Genomic DNA, 17,798 nt, shown 5'->3' with positions numbered 1-17,798 from the left:
AAAAAAAAAAAAAAAAAAAGACTTATTTTGTGGTATAACATGTGATCTATTCTGGACAGTAATCCATGTCTACATTAGAATAACGTATATTCTGCTCATGTGGTGTGAAACATTCTATATATGTCTGTTGGGTCTTTTTGATATATAGTTTCAGTCCAGTGTTTCCTTATTGCTTTTCTGTCTGGATGATCTATCTTTTGTAGAAAGTAGGATATCAAAGTACCCTAATATGATTGTATTGCTGTTTATTTCTCCTTTCAGATCTGTTAACATTTGGTTTATATATTTATTTGCTCTGCTGTTGGATTCATATGTATTTACAAATAATTATATATTCTTGATGAATAGATATCTTTATCATTATATAATGGCCTTGTTTTTTTTCTACTGACAGTTTTTGACTTGACTTAACCTCCATTTTGTCTGATACAAGTATAGCTACCATAGTTCTCTCCTTGTTTTCATTTGCATGAAATATCTTTTTCTATCCCTTCACCTTCAATTAGGGTGTCCTTGAAGGTGAAGTGATTCTCTTGTAGGCAACATATATTTGGGTTTTGTTTTCAATAAATTCATTCAGGTGCTTTATATCCTTTGATTGGAGAATTTAATGCATTACCATTTAAAGTAATTATTGATAGGTAGGATTTACTATTGACATGTTGTTAGTTATTTTCTGGATGATTTGTAGCTCTTTTTTTCTTTCCTTTCATTGTTTTTCTTTGTGATTTCATTATTTTCTATAGCAGAATACTTTGATTCATTTATCTTTATCTTTTGTATATTTAACATAGGTTCTTCCTTTGTGGTTACTATGAGGCTTATATAAACTATTAACAACTTAATGTCAGTCACATACCAAAGTTCTGCATTTTAATTTTCCCATTTTATCGTTGCTATTACAGTTTACATCTTTTCATATTGTATATCCTTTATCAAGTTAATGCAGCTATGGTTATTTTTAATAATTTTTAACCTTTATATTAGAGTTATAAGTGATTTACACACCACCATTACACCTTTATCAGTGAGGTTTATACTTTCATATGTTTTTATATTACTGATTAGCAGCCTTTTAATTTTACCTTTTGTTTTCCTTTAACATTTCCTGCAAGGCAGGTCTAGTGGTAATAAACTCCCTTAGCTAGGTACTTTAGTCTGGAAAATTCTATATTTTTCTCTCATTTTTGAAGAATATTTTTGCTGGGTAAAATACTTTTTTTTCAACACTTTGCATATGTCATCCCATTGTCTTCTGGCATACAAAGTTTCTGCTGAAAAATCTGCTCATAGCCTTATTAGGACCCTTTCTATGGGATATACTTCTTTTCTTTTGTTCTTTTCATAAGTCTTTCTTTGTCTTTGATGTTTTATAGTTTGATTGTAATGTGTTTCAGTGTACTCAAAGACAGATCATTTTAAATCATCCAGTCGGAGAAGAAAAAGAAAAAAGGAATGAAAAGGAATGAGGAAAGCCTACAGGATCTATGGGGCACAATCCAGAGAGCTAACATTTGTAAAATTCAGGAGTTTCAGAAGGTGAAGAGAGAGAGAAAGAGAAAAAAAAAAAGCTTATTTAAAGAAATAATTAGCCCCAGACCTTCAAATCTGTAGAAAGATGAAAACATCCAGGTGCAGAAAGGTCAGAGAACCCCAGTCAAATTCAGCCCAAAGAAGAGTTCTTGTTGGCTCAGGCAGCTAGGATCTATACAGTTGGCAACGCCATGGTCCTTGGTGGCAAGAGCTGCAGAAGGTTCATAGTGGCTATGAGAGCTGTTGGGGTCCTCAGCTCTACCTCTGTATTCACTGGCTAGATGTAAGAGCCTGCAGTGGTGGAGACTAGAGCTAGTGTTGTGCACACACTTTACTGGAGAGACTGGCTACAGGCACATGCATGGCAGCTGTGGCCAGCTGTGGACCTATGCTGGGTAGCAAGGACTTGGGTCACTAGTCGTGTTTAGGGCAAATTGTGGGTATACAAGTAGTTATGGGGTCTGGCTGTCTTATATCTACATGATTAAAGGGGTTAGCCAGGCTGTCTGTGTATGAGCAGCTGCAGGTCTGAGCTGGAGGTGTCCATGTGTTTATGGCTACAGGGGCCAGCTATGGGTGCAAGTGTGGTGATGAGGTAAGATACCAGAGGCATGGCCAGCTGCTTATGTGTGCACAGGTCTGGCAGTGTGTGATAGCCTGTCTGCATGGGTCAGCTTTCGTAACACGTGGTAGTGAGACTGGAATCCCCAGTTTGGTACTCTAGGGCCATTTGTAGGTACATGCACAGTAGCTGTGCTGGGTTATTGGGCCAAAGCATCCAAGGAGGCGGTAGCTGGAGCCATCCCAGCTACCGCCTCCTTAGATGCCCCAGCCCAGTAATGGCTTAAGTACCTAGAAAATGCAAAGGTTCCTGTGCTGAGTCCTTTGGCCAAGGCACCTGTGATAGAAGTAGCTCAGGCAATTTTGGGCATGGGGAGGGAATGCACTGGAAGATCAGAGATCTGGCAAATATGAAGGATGTTGGCCTGCATCACCCCTTTCCACTGGGCTATATAGCAACTATAGCAGCAGTCGGGCAGCTCTTGGTGGCTCCAGGAAGTTAGAAGAAGAAGAGTCATGACTCAAGCACATTTTTTTTTTCTCCTAAAACTGAGAAGGAAGAAAAACACAACCCATGGGCCCTTAGCAGTATAGGCTGCAGGGCGTTTGCTGTTACTATACTAGCAGTTGGTTCTCTCAGCAGTGAAAGCTGCTAGGGTCCTCTGCAGAAAAAGCTGCTGGGGTCTGTGACTGTGAACACTGAAGGATCCTGAGAAGTAAAATCTACAGAAGGTACCCAGTGGCTATGAGGGCTGTTGATGTCTTTGACAGCAAGGCCTATTGGGGCCCTGTGACAAGCAGGCCATTGAAGATCACTGTGACTCCTGCTACTTTGCTGCTACTATTAGAACTGGTCTCTATTCTTTGCTCTTTGCTGTCTCCAGACATCTAGGTTATATCCGTCTTCTCAGAGATCTGGGTGGGATGAAACTGAAGCTGGTCATGTGGGCAGTGTCCCATAAAGCTGGGGAAGCTGGTTGTATACTCCACTCTCCTTTTCCCTGTGTGTAGGACACAAGATCCAGGGAGTTTCCTTTCCATACTGAGCAGTACCAGCAATGGGGATGGGGTGATGCAGGCAAAATTAAACTGTTTTTCCTACTCTTTTCATGTATTTGTTTTCTGATTTTTTTTTTTTCACTATATTGCTGTGTCTTCTTAAGTGGACTCCTAAGCACTTCGAGAATTATTTTTGGTTCATAGATAGCTACCAAACTGTTGTTCTTTGCTGAGAAAAGGAAGGATATTTCCTACTTTGCCATCTTACTGGCATCCTCTCCTAAAAGTTGATTTCTAAGTATTTAACATTTTTTTGGCTGCTATTATAAATGGTTTTTTTGTTTGTTTGTTTGTTTGTTTGTTTTTGGGAAACAGAGTCTTGCTCTGTTGCCAGGCGCCAGGCTGGAGTGCAGTGGTACTATCTCAGCTCACTGCAACCTCCACTTCCCAGGTTCAAGCAATTATCTTGCCTCAGCCTCCTGAGTAGTAGGACCACAGGTGTGCGCAACCAGGCCCAACAAAATTTTTGTATTTTTTAGTAGAGATGGGGTTTCACCATGGTCTCGATCTCTTGACCTCATGATCCGCCCACCTCGGCCTCCCAAAGTGCTGGGATTACAGGCTTTAGCCACCGCCAGGCCTATAAATGGTATTTTACATTTTCAATTTCCTATAGTCTGTTGCTATTACACAGAAACGCAGTTGATTTTTATACATTGACTTTGTGTCCTGACACATTACCGAATTCACTAATTGCTTCCAGTATTTTTTCTTGTAGATTTCTTAGGATTTTATGCATATACAGTTATGCCATCTCTGAAAAAAGACAGTTTTATTTCTTCTTTTTCAGTCTATATTCTGTCTATTTCTTTTTGTTTCTTAATTCTCTGGTCAGGATACACAGTACAGTGTTAACTAGAAATGGTGAGAACAGGCATCTTTGTCTTGTTCCTGATCTTAGGGGCAAGAATTCAATATTTTACCAAGTAATTAGCTTAGGGTTTTTCATGAGTGCCCTTTATTACATTGTGGTAATTTCTATTTCTAGTTTGCTGATGTCTTTATCATAAATTTACTTTTTCAAACGCTTATTCTGCATTATTGAAACAATCATGTACTTTTTCTCCTTTAATCTGTTAATGTGGTGAATTAGATTGAGATAAGCCCCACCTGATCATGGTATATTATTTTTTTGTGTGTTCTATTTTGCTTGTTTTTCAACTCTTTATGTAATAACTGCATCTTGATACTTTGTTGATTGGTTTTTACTGCCTATTGTTTCTCTTGGGTTTTATAAATATTTTCTACTCTAATGTATCATGTTATCTTTTATTAAGTACTTATCATTATGTAATAAAAATTATAGATTTTTTAACACTTTACTTGGAAATAATTTCAAACTTATGGAAAGGTTGAAAAATAAGAACCATACCAAAAATACCGAGATTCACTTGTCGTTAACATTTCACCATTTTGTTTTGTCATTTGAGTGTGCTCTCCTTCTCTCTCCTGACTCTCATATCTTCCCCTCTCCATATACATATTTATTCATACATATACACATACTCATACATTTTTTCCCAGCCTTTAGTGTTTAACTTGAATACATCTTAGATTCCTTACCTCTGAACACTTCATCACAATACATTTCCTTAGGGACATTTTATGGAGATAATATCAGGCTCTGGATGATGTGATTCCTTCAAACAGATAGTGATTTATTTTATTTCTTTTTTAGCTTTTCCAGCTATTCTCAGTGGCAGAGTCTGTCTACAACACCTGAGTCTGTCATTGCCAGAAGTAGAGTCACTGATCTCTCTCTTTTTTTGATCCATTCACACAGTTTCATTGCCATGCTGTGTTTTACTCTTGTCAGGGCCAATGTCCCCTCATTACGCTTCTTTTAGAGAATGTCCCTACTGTTGCTCTTTATTCATTTTTCTATAAGAACTTTATAGTCAGTTTGTCTAGTTACTGAATAACTTTCTGATATTTTATTATGAATCGGTTTGAGAATAATTGACTTCATTATCATTTTAATGTTTCTGCCTAAGAATATGATCTGTCTTTCCGTTACTTCAAGACTTCTTTTGGGGTTTTTGGTAGCCTTTTTCTTTCCCTTTTTTCTTTGCCCACAGCAAGATGGATTCTGGATATACTCTGAGTATTGTAACAACCACCTGGATGCTTGCATGGAGCTCTCCAAGCTGATGAAGGACAGTCGCTACCAGCACTTCTTTGAGGCCTGCCGCCTGTTGCAGCAGATGATTGACATTGCTATCGATGGTTTCCTTTTGACTCCAGTGCAGAAGATCTGCAAGTATCCCTTACAGTTGGCTGAGCTCCTAAAGTATACTGCCCAAGACCACAGGTAAGGGATCAAGGGACGCAGGAGTGAATGAGGGAACTTCCTCCATCTGTTGGTCCTCATTGAGAATACATGTCCTTTTGCCTTTTTTGAACTTCTGTTAACTTATCTACAAAATAGGATGATACATTCTTGATTGCCTCATAGCCAACAGTGTTCAGAAGGCAGAGCTATCACTGGCTTTGTTACTCACTCAAAAGGAGGGTCCAGTACCACTATGTTTGGGTTAAAACCTGAAATCTGCTTACGGATCCAGAACCACTAAAGCATATAAGATATGATTTGTTAGAGAAATAACATCAATTCAAAAATAAACCCAAACATTAGCCCACATGCTTGATGTAAACCAAACCAACTGACCCACACCCAAGGCCTAAAGCATCTAGGTCTGAAAAGCTCAAGTAGACCAAGCAGTGGAGCTAAATCATACTTGTGGACTGATAATATTCACTAAGTATATTATATATGGCATAATTCATAGTAAGAGTTCCAGAAAAAAAGGTTTTAAGCACAGCTCAAAGCTATGTTAGTTTCTTAAGCCAAAACAAAATCAGAGCTTTCTGGGGGCTTGGTGGGCACCAAAAAGGACATATGCCTGGGCTTTGCTGTTTCTGTCCATTCTTACCTTGTGACTAAAACTACTGCTTCAAAGCCCTTTTGCCATCTAGGTCCCTGATCCCCTCTCCTCCCACCCCTTGCACTCCAGAGTGACAATAAGGTAGCTCAGGCAGTGGCAGGCTACATCAATTTCTACCCTTCCTCAGAGTGACTTGTGGGGCCCAGCACAAGCCCCACGACATGGACAGCCCCTTCTGGTATGTCTCAGAAATCTGTATTAAGAATAGGAACACTTTTACACTGTTGGTGGGAGTGTAAATTAGTTCAACCATTGTGAAAGACAGTGTGGCGATTCCTCCAGGACCTAGAAATAGAAATTCCATTTGACCCAACAATTCCATTACTGGGTATATATCCAAAGGATTATAAGTCGTTCTATTATAAGGACACATGCACACGAATGTTCATTGCAGCACTGTTTACAATAGCAAAGACGTGGAACCAATCCAAAAGCCCATCAATGATAGACTGGACAGGGAAAATGTGGCACATATACACCATGGAATACTATGCAGCCATCAAAAACGATGAGTTCATGTCCTTTCTAGGGACATGGATAAACCTGGAAACCATCATTCTCAGCAAACTGACACAAGAACAGAAAATCAAACACCACATGTTCTCACTCATAGGTGGGTGCTGAACAATGAGAACACATGGACACAAGGAGGGGAGCATCACACACTGGGGTCTGTAGCGGGGATCTAGGGGAGAGACGGTGGGGGGTGGGGAGTTAGGGAGGGATAGCATGTGGAGAAATGTCAGATATAGGTGATGGGGAGGAAGGCAGCAAACCACATTACCATGTATGTACCTACGCAACAATCTTGCATGTTCTTCACATGCACCCCAAAACCTAAAATGCAATAAAATACGTATTTTAAAAAAAAGATGATGGCTTCTGCCATGCATGTCAAGAGTAGCTTGGATTTGAAGGCAATTAAAGGCTGATGCCAGCTTGGAAGCTTAGTAAGATAAGTGTTCAGATAGGTAGGCCTGAAATACAGGCAGTCAGAATTGCCTCTGAGGGAGAATATTAGATGAAGAATGATAAATAGAGAAGAATACTGACTTTGCTTACAGATGATTGACATACTTTCCCTACCCTACCTTCCTTAGGTTAACGAGAATGAAGGCTGCATGTAAGAGGAAGACTAGCTGACATGTCTGGAAGTAGAAAATATTTGTTCTATTATTCTCCCCAATAAGAGGCTGGGCCCAGACTTCATCTGAGGTCTTTGACCAGGGTTAGCCGCCTATTCCTTTCTTCTCTCACCCACTGCTAAAACTAGCAGGGCAGGTTAGAGATGGCACATTCCCCCTCTAGCCATTTTGATAAAGGCAGCCCGCTAAAGATGGCAAAAATAGGCAGTATGGGACAGTGGCAGTGAGGAATCCATGACTGGGTAGTCTTGGTGTAGAGGAAATGAACATTCTCATGCCAGGACTGCCCAGTAGAACTTTCTGCAACAATGCAAATTGTCTATATTTGTGTTGTTCAATATAGTAATCACCAACCACATGTGGCTGTTGAAGTACTAGGAAATATAGCTAGTTCAAATGAGGAACTAAATTTTAAGTTTTACTTTATTTTAATTAAATATGGCTAGTAGCTACCATGTTGGATAGTACAGCTCTGTGCTTTACTTCACAGAAAGTGGCTTAAAGCACTGATGTCCTTAAATCAGAGACAGGAAAGGTACAGGGAACATAAAATGGGTCCAAAGAGCAGGAACACTTACTTATGTTAGCAGCTTCTGTGCTGCAATCTTCCCTTTTGTCTTCACCCTACCTCCTTCTAAATGTCAGGCTCAGATCTTACCAAGGAGAAACTTTGGTGATGTCGCAGAGCCCAAAAGATCCCCCATACATTGGAGCAACTACCTGTAAAAGAATGAAATGTAACAGAGCCAAATGTAGATTGTTTCCATTGGGTCTAAGATAAGAAATAAATAACTCAAGGACAGACTGAGAGAGATACAGCTTCTAGAGTGTGTTTTGAAGAGACTTAGGAAGGGTTAGTTGGCCATAAGCTCAATATGAGTCAGCAGTGGGATCCAGAAGAAAAACTGGTAATAGCTAATATTCATTGAGGCTCAGAATAAAGAAGACTTTTCTAACATATTACTCTTGAGACATTTCAATGAAATCACTTATTTTCTAACTACAAGCAGCCAGAAAGAGCAGACAGTAAAACACAGATAGCTCAGACGTAAAATATAGACTGGTTAGGAAGTATAGTGAAAGCCTTTCACTGGAAGTGATAATGTAATATTGTTTGAGAGCCATGGCTCTGACAGGTGTGCAGAGCACAGATTGGAGTGATGGATGTGAGCTAAGAGGAGGTAGGTACTACATAGGATGTGCCCTGGCAATTAGAGGTTCCTTTCCTATGCCTTTCTTTGGTCCATCGACCCATTCTTCAGTGTCTTAAGAAAAAGGTGGTTGTTGCACATATTTCTTTTCTCCTTCTTTTTTTAAAAAAAATGGTACTGAGACATTAAGTAGATTAGTGACCAAAGCTATTTTCAGTTTCTCTAAGGAAAGGTATTAACACTGAACTGTAATACATCCTCTTGTCTTCTCAGTTCATTTACCCCCAATGAATAGCTGAGATCTCACTATCAATCTGCCTTTCCCAAGAGCCATTCAAATGGAAATCAGAAAAGAACAGCAGAAAAAAACTGAACAGGATGTGTAACTCTCAGGACGTCTGCTCTCCAGAGTCCCAGGAAGTGAGGCCAAGGGTTACACTTCTGAGACTGGGGGTTTTAAGAGGCATCCCATGTTATGTCTCTATTACAGAAATATTTGATTCATAATAATAATACTGCTAACATTTGTTATGTGCCAAGAGTAAAATAGCTTACATAGATGATTGTGTTTAATTTTTGAAACCTTCAATAAACTATACTTTTCCCCATTTTACAGATGAGGAAATTGAGTCATTGAGAGAGGGAGTGAGACTTGCCAAAGGCCACACTGGTAGTCAATGAAGAAAAATGCATTTGAGCCCACAAAGTCTGGCTTCAGACTCTGTGTTCTTAACCACTATGCTACATTCTGTTTCTATATTGTGCAAAAGGAAAGGTGAGGATGTTATTTCACAGTGATTTTGGGAAGAAGCTCCCTAGAATTAGATGGTGGAAGAGATAGTAAGGTGGTCTATGCTGCATCATGTGTGAGGCTCCCTTCTTGGTCCTTGGCTGGCTGTATCAGATAGGACACAAAAAAAGTGATGTTAAAAAAAATAGCGATCCATTTCTCTCTCATGTGAAAGAAGTATGTATTATGAGGTTTATGGCTGGTATGATGGCCCCATGGTCATCAGAAACATGAGCGCCCTACAGCTAACTGCTATCCTATACCTAGGGTAATAGCCTTGTCCTTATGGTCCAAGATGGCTACCAAAGGTTCGGCCATTATATCCACATTCCAAGCATCAGGATTGGCTAAAGAAGGGTACGCTCTCTTCCTTAAAGGTGATTTCCCTGAAGACCTACCTGATAGATAGAGCAGGAGGACCATCATCTTAGACAAACACCGCCACTTTAAGTTCCAGCTCCCTTTCTAGTCTCATGCATTTCAAGGAAATCATTTATTTTCTAACTATAAGCAGCCAGAAGGAGCAGACAGTAAAACACAGATATGACAGCTCAGACACAGGCGGTTGGGGAAAAGTCTCTTGGATAACTGCCAAGAGACAATTAGCCTCATACAGTGGGCCCCAGTAAAACAGTGGGCCTTAATAAGCATATTCCTTTCCCTTCAGGTGCTCTAAGATAGGGAAGCTAAAAGCAGACTCGGGATATTCCTACAGCTGCAGAAGAATGTATGGGAACAGACACAAAACTGTCCCTCCCATATAAATACAAAGAGAGACACAGAAGTAGTCTAAGCTTCTAATAAGCTCTCCCACCCTGAATCCTTAAAAACTCTTAGTCTGTAAGAGTATGGCTCTGACCTAACTTGGCCAACTGCCCCTCTCAGGTTTATTCAAAATAAACCTGGCCCTATTGACTGAAAAGCCATCCTTCTTGTTTCCCTCCTCTTTCTTTAATTCTTACACTACAAAACACTTCTATTTACATATCAATGTACAAAACTTACTTGCACAGTCATTTCTGCTGAAACAAAGGGTAGGAAGTTTAGTCTTTTACTCTAGGTGGTGTGGGTTCCCATCTGAAAATCATCACTCTGTTACTAAGGAAGTAGAGGAGAGTGGATGTTAAGATTGGTACCTAGCACATTGGTTCTCTGGCACATTGGTTCATTCAACTTGTACTCTTGTGTTTTCACAGTGACTACAGATATGTGGCAGCTGCTTTGGCTGTCATGAGAAATGTGACTCAACAGATCAACGAACGCAAGCGGCGTTTAGAGAATATTGACAAGATTGCTCAGTGGCAGGCTTCTGTCCTAGACTGGGAGGTAGGAAACTTGCCAACCAGGGTATTGGGGAATCTGAATAGCTTGGCAAAAGCTTCCCACCTTAGCCAAGGATAGGTGAAGAGGAATTGGATTTGAAGAGCAACAGGAAGGATTTAGATTAGACTCAAGGTAAAATTTCCTGCTAATGAGAGGTGTTGGATGCTTGAATAACATTTTAAGAAGATTGGAGAAATTTTTGTGATGATACCTCATTAAGAAAAGAAAAGTCCATTTCTTTAGGTATTGCCAGGGAATAATTGGGTTGACTCAGTAACCTTTCAAAGCTCTTTCTGGATTTATGACCAATAGATTCACACTTAGATAAGAAGTAGTATATACTAATTTACTTCCAGACACAGAATATGAGATTGGTTCTCTTGTTCCCAGCCATGCAGGACAGCCCACATACTGTTTTTTTATCGATGATATTACCTCACCCTGACACATCTATTAGGTCTCTCTATTAGGCCTGTAAACTCTAGGCCACAACCATCATCCCTGCCAAATCCAGTTTTATCATCTGTTTTTAAAATAATCCTTGGCAGCCTTCCATTTCATTGCAGACAGCCATGACTTCTCTGAATTCAGAAGGCCTTAAGAAGCTAAAGTCTTGAAAATCTTCTCTTCCTAGATGCCTACCAAGAGAACCAGGAGTAATGACATTTCACGTTTGTCTCACAGGCCTAGGTCATGCAATCTGATAGTCTGCTGGCTGAAATAACCAAGATGGGAGAGGCTGGACATGCTACTAGGGAGGGTTTAACAATCTTAAGCCTTGTGGTCACAGTATAGAGGTAGAGCCCACTCTCTATTCCACTGGCCTCAACTCAAGTGTCATCTTCAGTGATTAAGAGGTAGTATCTGTCTTAATATTTAATGTATTTTTAGCTCATTCCAACAGAACCAAGCATTGTCCTCACAAACAGCTGCTTAACCAAGGTCCAGAAAAAAAAAATCATCTTCCTTTTATTCTGCTGCCTCTGTCCTACCTTAAAGTAGACAGCTGAAAAAGACCACAATTGTGATTAGCTGACATCCTTTTGGGTCATATTTGAAGGATAATGTTACCATATAAGTAGAACAGCAAGGATATTTTGATTTGCAGAGAAAGGAATTTGTCTAGATGAAGAGACCCTCATTCTCTTAAGCAGAAGCCAGCACTGGGCCAGACTTACTAGAAAATTGTGGGTCTTTTTTTTCTTGTGTTGGCCTTGCTTTGGCCAGTTGCCTGATTAGAGGCAAAGAGCTGGACCAAATGACTTCTAGCAAGCCCATCAACTCTAACACACTCTAAAATTATGGTGGATTAGCTGGCCTTATTCTCTCGTTGGCAGAGATTTTTTGTAAGAGAAGGTGCCCAGAAGCATTTGTCTTCCTATTCTCTGGAGCATCTCCCCAACTTCCCAATGCCTAGAAGACCTTGCAATTTCCCTGTGTGCTCTGGACATCAGTCCTTGGAGCAGGAGCCATGGGGAACCAAAAGTAGCATGAAATTCCCTGGCCTACCCAGGAAACTTCAGTAACACCAAACTCAACAACACTGAGCTATGATTTAAAGACTTAGCATCTCAGAAGGAATTTCCTGCATGTTTGGGTGGGGCCACAAAACACAGTTCTAACAGTTTCAGCCTCCTTTGTTAGCCTGATTGATTGGTACTCTCATCTCATCTAAGCCCACACATCCTGTGTACCTTCCTGTTTAGTGAAGGCTTTCTTTATCTAAATTGACATCTTCATTCAGGTTGTTATAACAAAATACCATAGACTGGGTGGCTTATAAACAACAGAAATTTATGGTTGTGGAAGCTGGGAAGTCCAATATCAAGGAACCAGTAGATACAGTATCTGGTGAGGGCCCTCTTCATAGACTGTTGTCTTCTCATTGCAACCTCACATGGCAGAAGGGATGAGAGAACTCTTTGGGGTCTCTTTTATGGAATGCTGATCCCATTTAATTCATGACAGCTTCATTCTCATGACCATAATCCCCCAAGGCCTCATTTTCAAATACCATCACAATAGGGATTATGTTTCTCAACATGTGAGTTTTATGGGGATACAAACATTCAGTCTATAGCAATTTATAAGAAGAAAATTTCTTCATGGTCATCTTCTCAGACTCTCAGGTCACTGTGGAACTTGACAGTTCCAGAGAAGTTGTCCTCTAGGAAGTCTTTTCTCTAGTAAAGCCTAATGGATATATTTCAGAGGCCAAGCCTAAAGTTTCTGTCATATTTGCCATATGTATCTTAACGACTTCTAGATTATCAGAGTCACCAAGGCTCTTAGAGGACTCCCCCCACAACCCTGATGATTCTTGTGTGTAGACACATGCACATATGCACATAAACACATACTCTCACACACTTACCCTCAAAGCACCTTGCAATGATGGTGGAAGACAGAGAAGCAGAGAGAGGCTTATTTCCTACCAAGGCCACACAGCAAGTCAGTGACGAAGCTGGAACTTGAATCTAATCTCCTGATTCCTTGTGTGGTGGTGTTTTCAGTAATGTACAACATATTCCTTCAGCCTCCTGCCTGTCTCTGCCTAATTGCTATTATTTGTGATACTGCAGTGACTTGCTTTTTGTATGTAATAAAAAGTCTATATCTAAATAAGGTAGTGAGACTACCTTGGGGAGGTCATCCAAATCCCAGTCAGGCAGTGGGTGAGTGCTGGGGAGTCTCACCAGGAAAGCAGTAAGACATGGATACTCCATGGCTTGATGATTATTACGATTGGTAGCCCAGTTTCACAGGTTCCCTAATATAGGTTTTTTGTGCATTTTACATGCCCAAGAAGTTGACTAGGTAGGGAGAGATATTCTGCCAGATTGCCAAGGACTGCTGTGAACAGACCATACAAATCAAAAAAAAGAAAAAAAAGCCATATTTTGCTGTCTCTGCCACCCTCTTGCCTCCCAGATGTTTGAATAAACAGAATGGCTGTCAAAAGCATCTGCACGACAATTTCAACTTCATTTGTCAAATGAAAAAGAGGAGTCATAGGGGAAACCTTCAGAGCTTAATTTCCCTTGAAGAGGAATTTGGAGGGTAGCAAGCAGGCAATTACTGTCTACTCAATAAATCAATGTCTGGCTAGAGAGCGGGAAGCCTTGCATTATATCAAGGCCTGACCCTTCTCTTAGCTTATTCCATGAACATCTTTGGTTTCTTTGCCCAATTCTGATTATTATCCCTGCCCTCTGCCATTCTGTGGGGACTAGAGTTCCTGAAATACCCCTCCTTTTATCCCAACCCCCTTGACTCCTGAAAAACAAATGGATGAGTAAAAGTGTCAGTCATCTCTCTAAGTAGTAATCAATGCATTAGAGCAGTATGCACGAGCAGCAGGGAGAATAATCTATTCCAAGGGACTACAGTTTTTGGGAAATTTCTATTTCTAATTTCTGTGATGCTGAGGTTTGATTGAGCTGTCACTTTGCCACCTTGCACACTCATTTAATCCATTTGAAAAGAAGGGAAAGATAACATATCCCGGCCAGCTTCTTTTTAATCTTTTTTTTTTTTTTTTCTGGAAATTTGTAGCAGGAACTTAAGTACGCAGTTCATGTTTGGGAGCTTGATTGTGTGTGGTTGTGATTTCCTCCTTGTGGCACCTTCTCCTACCAGCCTGGTTGTGTAATACCGAAGGACCTGTTCAAGTTTACTATTTGATGATTGAATCCAAAGAAGTTGGAGGAAACAAGAAAACCCAGCATGAAGAAGGTAGCAAAAGCATCTGTTTAAAAGCTAAGGTGGCTTGATGAGGCATACTCCTGGGACCAAAAGATCAAATGTAGGGCTGGATGGATTTGTGCCTACCTGTCAGTAGGCGGCATTGAAAATAAACTAGTTAAAAAGTGTGACATTTCCTTTGTCCTTTCCCAGGATCTGCTCAGATTACAGCCCCACATCAATTGGCCTGTAATTAGAATGGGGTGAAATCAAGCGTAATCGGGTGAATTAGAATTAGAATGGGGTGAGGCCTCTTCTCTCAGGCTTTGACCCCAAGGAAGGAAGGTGGATACGCTGGCAGGAAAGCTTTGAGTAGTTTTTGGCTGTTCATTCCACACCTATTGATTTATTTGTCAAACAGTATTTATTGAGTACTTAAATACCAAGTACTTTGTATCAGACCTCATTCTAGGTTCTATAAATACATCAGTGAACAGGACAAAGTTTCTACTCTCATTGATTTATATTCCAGTGGGGAAAAGAGGCAACAAACAAACATATAATACATTATCAGGTGGATGAGCCTCTGAAGAAAAATAATGTAGGATAACAAGTTAGGGAGTAATGGGGGTACTACCTGTGGAAGTAACAGCTGAGAACAGACCTGTAGGAGAGGAAGGAGCAAACCATGTGGCTTTCTTGGGGCACAAAATTCCAGAAAGGGGGAAGAAGAAACACAAAGTTCCTGAAATATGAGAGTGTGTGCTAAAGGAACAACATGGAAGCCGGTGTGGGCAGAGTAGAGTAAGGGAGGGAGAGAGTGGGAGCAAATGAGGTTAGGGAGGTGACTGGAGGTCAGATCCTGTCTTCATAAGACTGATTGTTAGTTTGAATGAGATGGGGGCCACTGGAGGGATTTTGAGCAAATATGTGAAAGTAGGAGACTCATGTTTTGAGCATTTCCCCTCATAAGCCAGGCCCTATGCTGGGCAATGAGGATATTGAGATCAATGAGATGTAGCCTTGGACATGTAGTGGGGGCAAATATATTCCCAGCAGAGGGGACAGTGTGAGCAAAATCCTGGAGGAAGTAAACAGAACTGAAGGCCCATGGTTGGGAATGTTGGGAAAGAATTGTACTTTTTGGGGCAAGACAAAGAGATGTATGATACAAGTGGAGCAGAGGAAGCAAGGATGAGATCTCTAAACAATGAGAGGGCTGTCTCATTTCCATGAACTCATTTGATGCACTCAAGCAGCCATATGAAGTGGGTCAAACGGAAACTGTTTTAATATTCCCACTCTACATATGAAAAAACAGATTATAAGAGTTTAGGCTAGTTTCCAACTCCAGAGTAAGTTGGTAGCAGCATTGGACTCAGAGCCCAGGTCTTTAGAGATTCTCACCTTAGAAATCTCCCATGGCAGCTGCTTGTTCCCCTGGGTTGGCGAGAGTGGGAGGAGAATGGGTGGGGGGTTATCATTCTAATGTGGTTTGGTGGATAAGAGCATAGGCTTTGGAGGGATTCTGACCTAGGTTCTGCCCCTTTGGAGAAATTACTTCTAATTTCTCTGATTTTGGTTTTGGGGTAGTAACAAAACATCACTTACTGGGTTGCTACATTAGTAAGAGACAAAGATAGGTATAGAAACTAGGACATACACCCAAATGCCCATCGGTGATAGACTGGACAGGGAAAATGTGGCACATATACACCATGGAATACTATGCAGCCATCAAAAACGATGAGTTCATGTCCTTTCTAGGGACACGGATGAATCCGGAAACCATCATTCTCAGCAAACTGACACAAGAACAGAAAATCAAACACCACATGTTCTCACTCATAGGTGGGTGTTGAACAATGAGAACACATGGACACAAGGATGGGAGCATCACACACTGGGGTCTGTGGGGAGGACTTAGGGGAGGGACAGTGTGGGGTGGGGAGTTGGGGAGGGATCACATGGAGAGAAATGCCAGATATAGGTGATGGGGAGGAAGGTAGCAAACCACACTGCCATGTATATGCCTATACAACAATCCTGCATGTTCTTCACATGTACCCCAAAACCTAAAATGCAATAAAATACATTTAAAAAAAAAAGAAACTAGGACATATAGTAATAGTCAAGGTAGTTATCACTTATGTTGAGCTTATAGTATGATGTGTACCTTCTAAGCACTTTATGTTTTTTTAATTTAAATAATCCTCACAACACACAAATGCAGTGGGTACTGTTATTATCCCCATTTTAACGATGAGGCAACTAGATTATAGAGAGACCGTGTGTGTTGCTCAAGGTTAGTCAGCTTGGTGAGCATAGTGGAATATTATTTTAATTTTTTTTTCTCCTTGGTTGAGTTACATGTTGCAAGTAATTAAAATCGAATTGAGGCTGGGCATGGTGACCCATGCCTGTAATCCCAGCACTTTGGGAGGCTGAGGTGGATGGATTGCTTGAGGTCAGGAGTTTGAGACCAGCCTAGCCAACATAGCAAAACATTATCTCTTCTAAAAATATAAAAATTAGCTGGGCGTGGTGGCACATGCATGTCTCTAATCCCAGCTACTTGGGAGGCAGAGACACAAGAATCACTTGAAGCCAGGAGGCAGAGTTTGCAGTGAGCTGAGATCATGCCACTGCATTCCAGCCTGGGCGATACAGGGAGACTCTGTCTCAAAAAAAGAAAAAAAAAAAGAATTGAGATGCCCCTGGCTGGTGGAGTGGATGGACCAAATAATACTGAGTAGCCCTCCTGGTCGTATCATCCATGTTTAGTAAATGGTATATTTAAAAGTCATTCTGGCCATCTTCTTATGGTATTGGCTCTCATTTATGGTTTTCTTTGACTTCATACATATTCAAAGTGGACTATAGCACATCTTCCTAGCCTGAATCAGGGTGGGAACCACTCTCAGCTTCCCAAACCTCCAGCAGGAAATCGCTGTACTGCTCCCCAACTCTGGTGGCTTTCTTTCCCAGTACCAGGCCACCAGAGGTTCTGTGCTAGTATGTCAGCCCCTCTAGAAGGAGTATTTACCTAGTTCCTGGGTAATATTGAGACTAAGCCTAGATCCTAGAGTTAAAGCAGTATTTCTGAGCTTTTTGCAGGGGTTCTATTTTAGAAAATAATTCTACTGAGTTCCCCCTTTCCTTCCCATCCTTTAGACTGGGAAAAAAATAGTGTGCTCGAATACACCATTTCTAGATGCCCCTCTCTCTGGCCTACTACCCTGCCTGATCTGTGTTTTCCTCTGATTATTTCTGGGAGATGTAAAGGTCTCCATCTCTAACCTTGCTTTGAAGCTTTTGAGTGTAAGGCTGAGATCTTAGCATCAAGGTATCATCTCTGAGACCATGAAGATCATCCTCATACACCTCATTTAACATCTGGGAAAACTGACACCTAGAGAGAGAGGAAGGAACTGGTTCTCCAATGCCTTTTTGCCCTAAAGACAGTATAATATAATGCAAAGAGTGAGCATACTCTATAGAGACTGGAGTTGGGTCATGGACCTGTAGCTAACTAGTTGGGCAACTTTGGCTTATCACTTGATCTTTTTGTACCTCAAACTGTAAAATAGGAGCAAAAATATCTACT

General features: G+C 40.7%; 1 protein-coding gene and 1 long non-coding RNA gene across 3 annotated transcripts in view; both read left to right on the top strand.

The window, feature by feature from the left end:
- The first annotated feature begins 5,223 nt into the window (after positions 1 to 5,223).
- Positions 5,224 to 17,798, top strand: part of ARHGEF9 (Cdc42 guanine nucleotide exchange factor 9) — a 38,616-nt gene continuing 26,041 nt past the window's right edge. Inside the window, exons 1-2 of one of the 2 annotated variants that reach the window (XM_017520746.2) lie at positions 5,224 to 5,464; positions 10,381 to 10,510. In XM_017520746.2, the coding sequence (XP_017376235.2) occupies positions 5,286 to 5,464; positions 10,381 to 10,510 (309 nt within the window). In that variant the 5' untranslated portion in view covers positions 5,224 to 5,285. The remainder of the gene's footprint in view (positions 5,465 to 10,380; positions 10,511 to 17,798) is intronic. The other variant, XM_017520747.2, reaches the window with a different exon arrangement.
- Positions 12,317 to 14,378, top strand: LOC119469830. Its single transcript, XR_005198679.1, has 2 exons — positions 12,317 to 13,324; positions 14,243 to 14,378. It is a non-coding gene; the product is annotated as an uncharacterized LOC119469830 (long non-coding RNA).

The sequence above is a fragment of the Cebus imitator genome, unplaced genomic scaffold (assembly GCF_001604975.1).
Source record: "Cebus imitator isolate Cc_AM_T3 unplaced genomic scaffold, Cebus_imitator-1.0 Scaffold876, whole genome shotgun sequence".
NCBI classification, from domain to species: Eukaryota; Metazoa; Chordata; class Mammalia; order Primates; family Cebidae; genus Cebus; species Cebus imitator.
The sequence above is the reverse complement of the archived record's forward strand: the minus strand, read 5'-3'. Positions and strand labels throughout refer to the sequence as shown.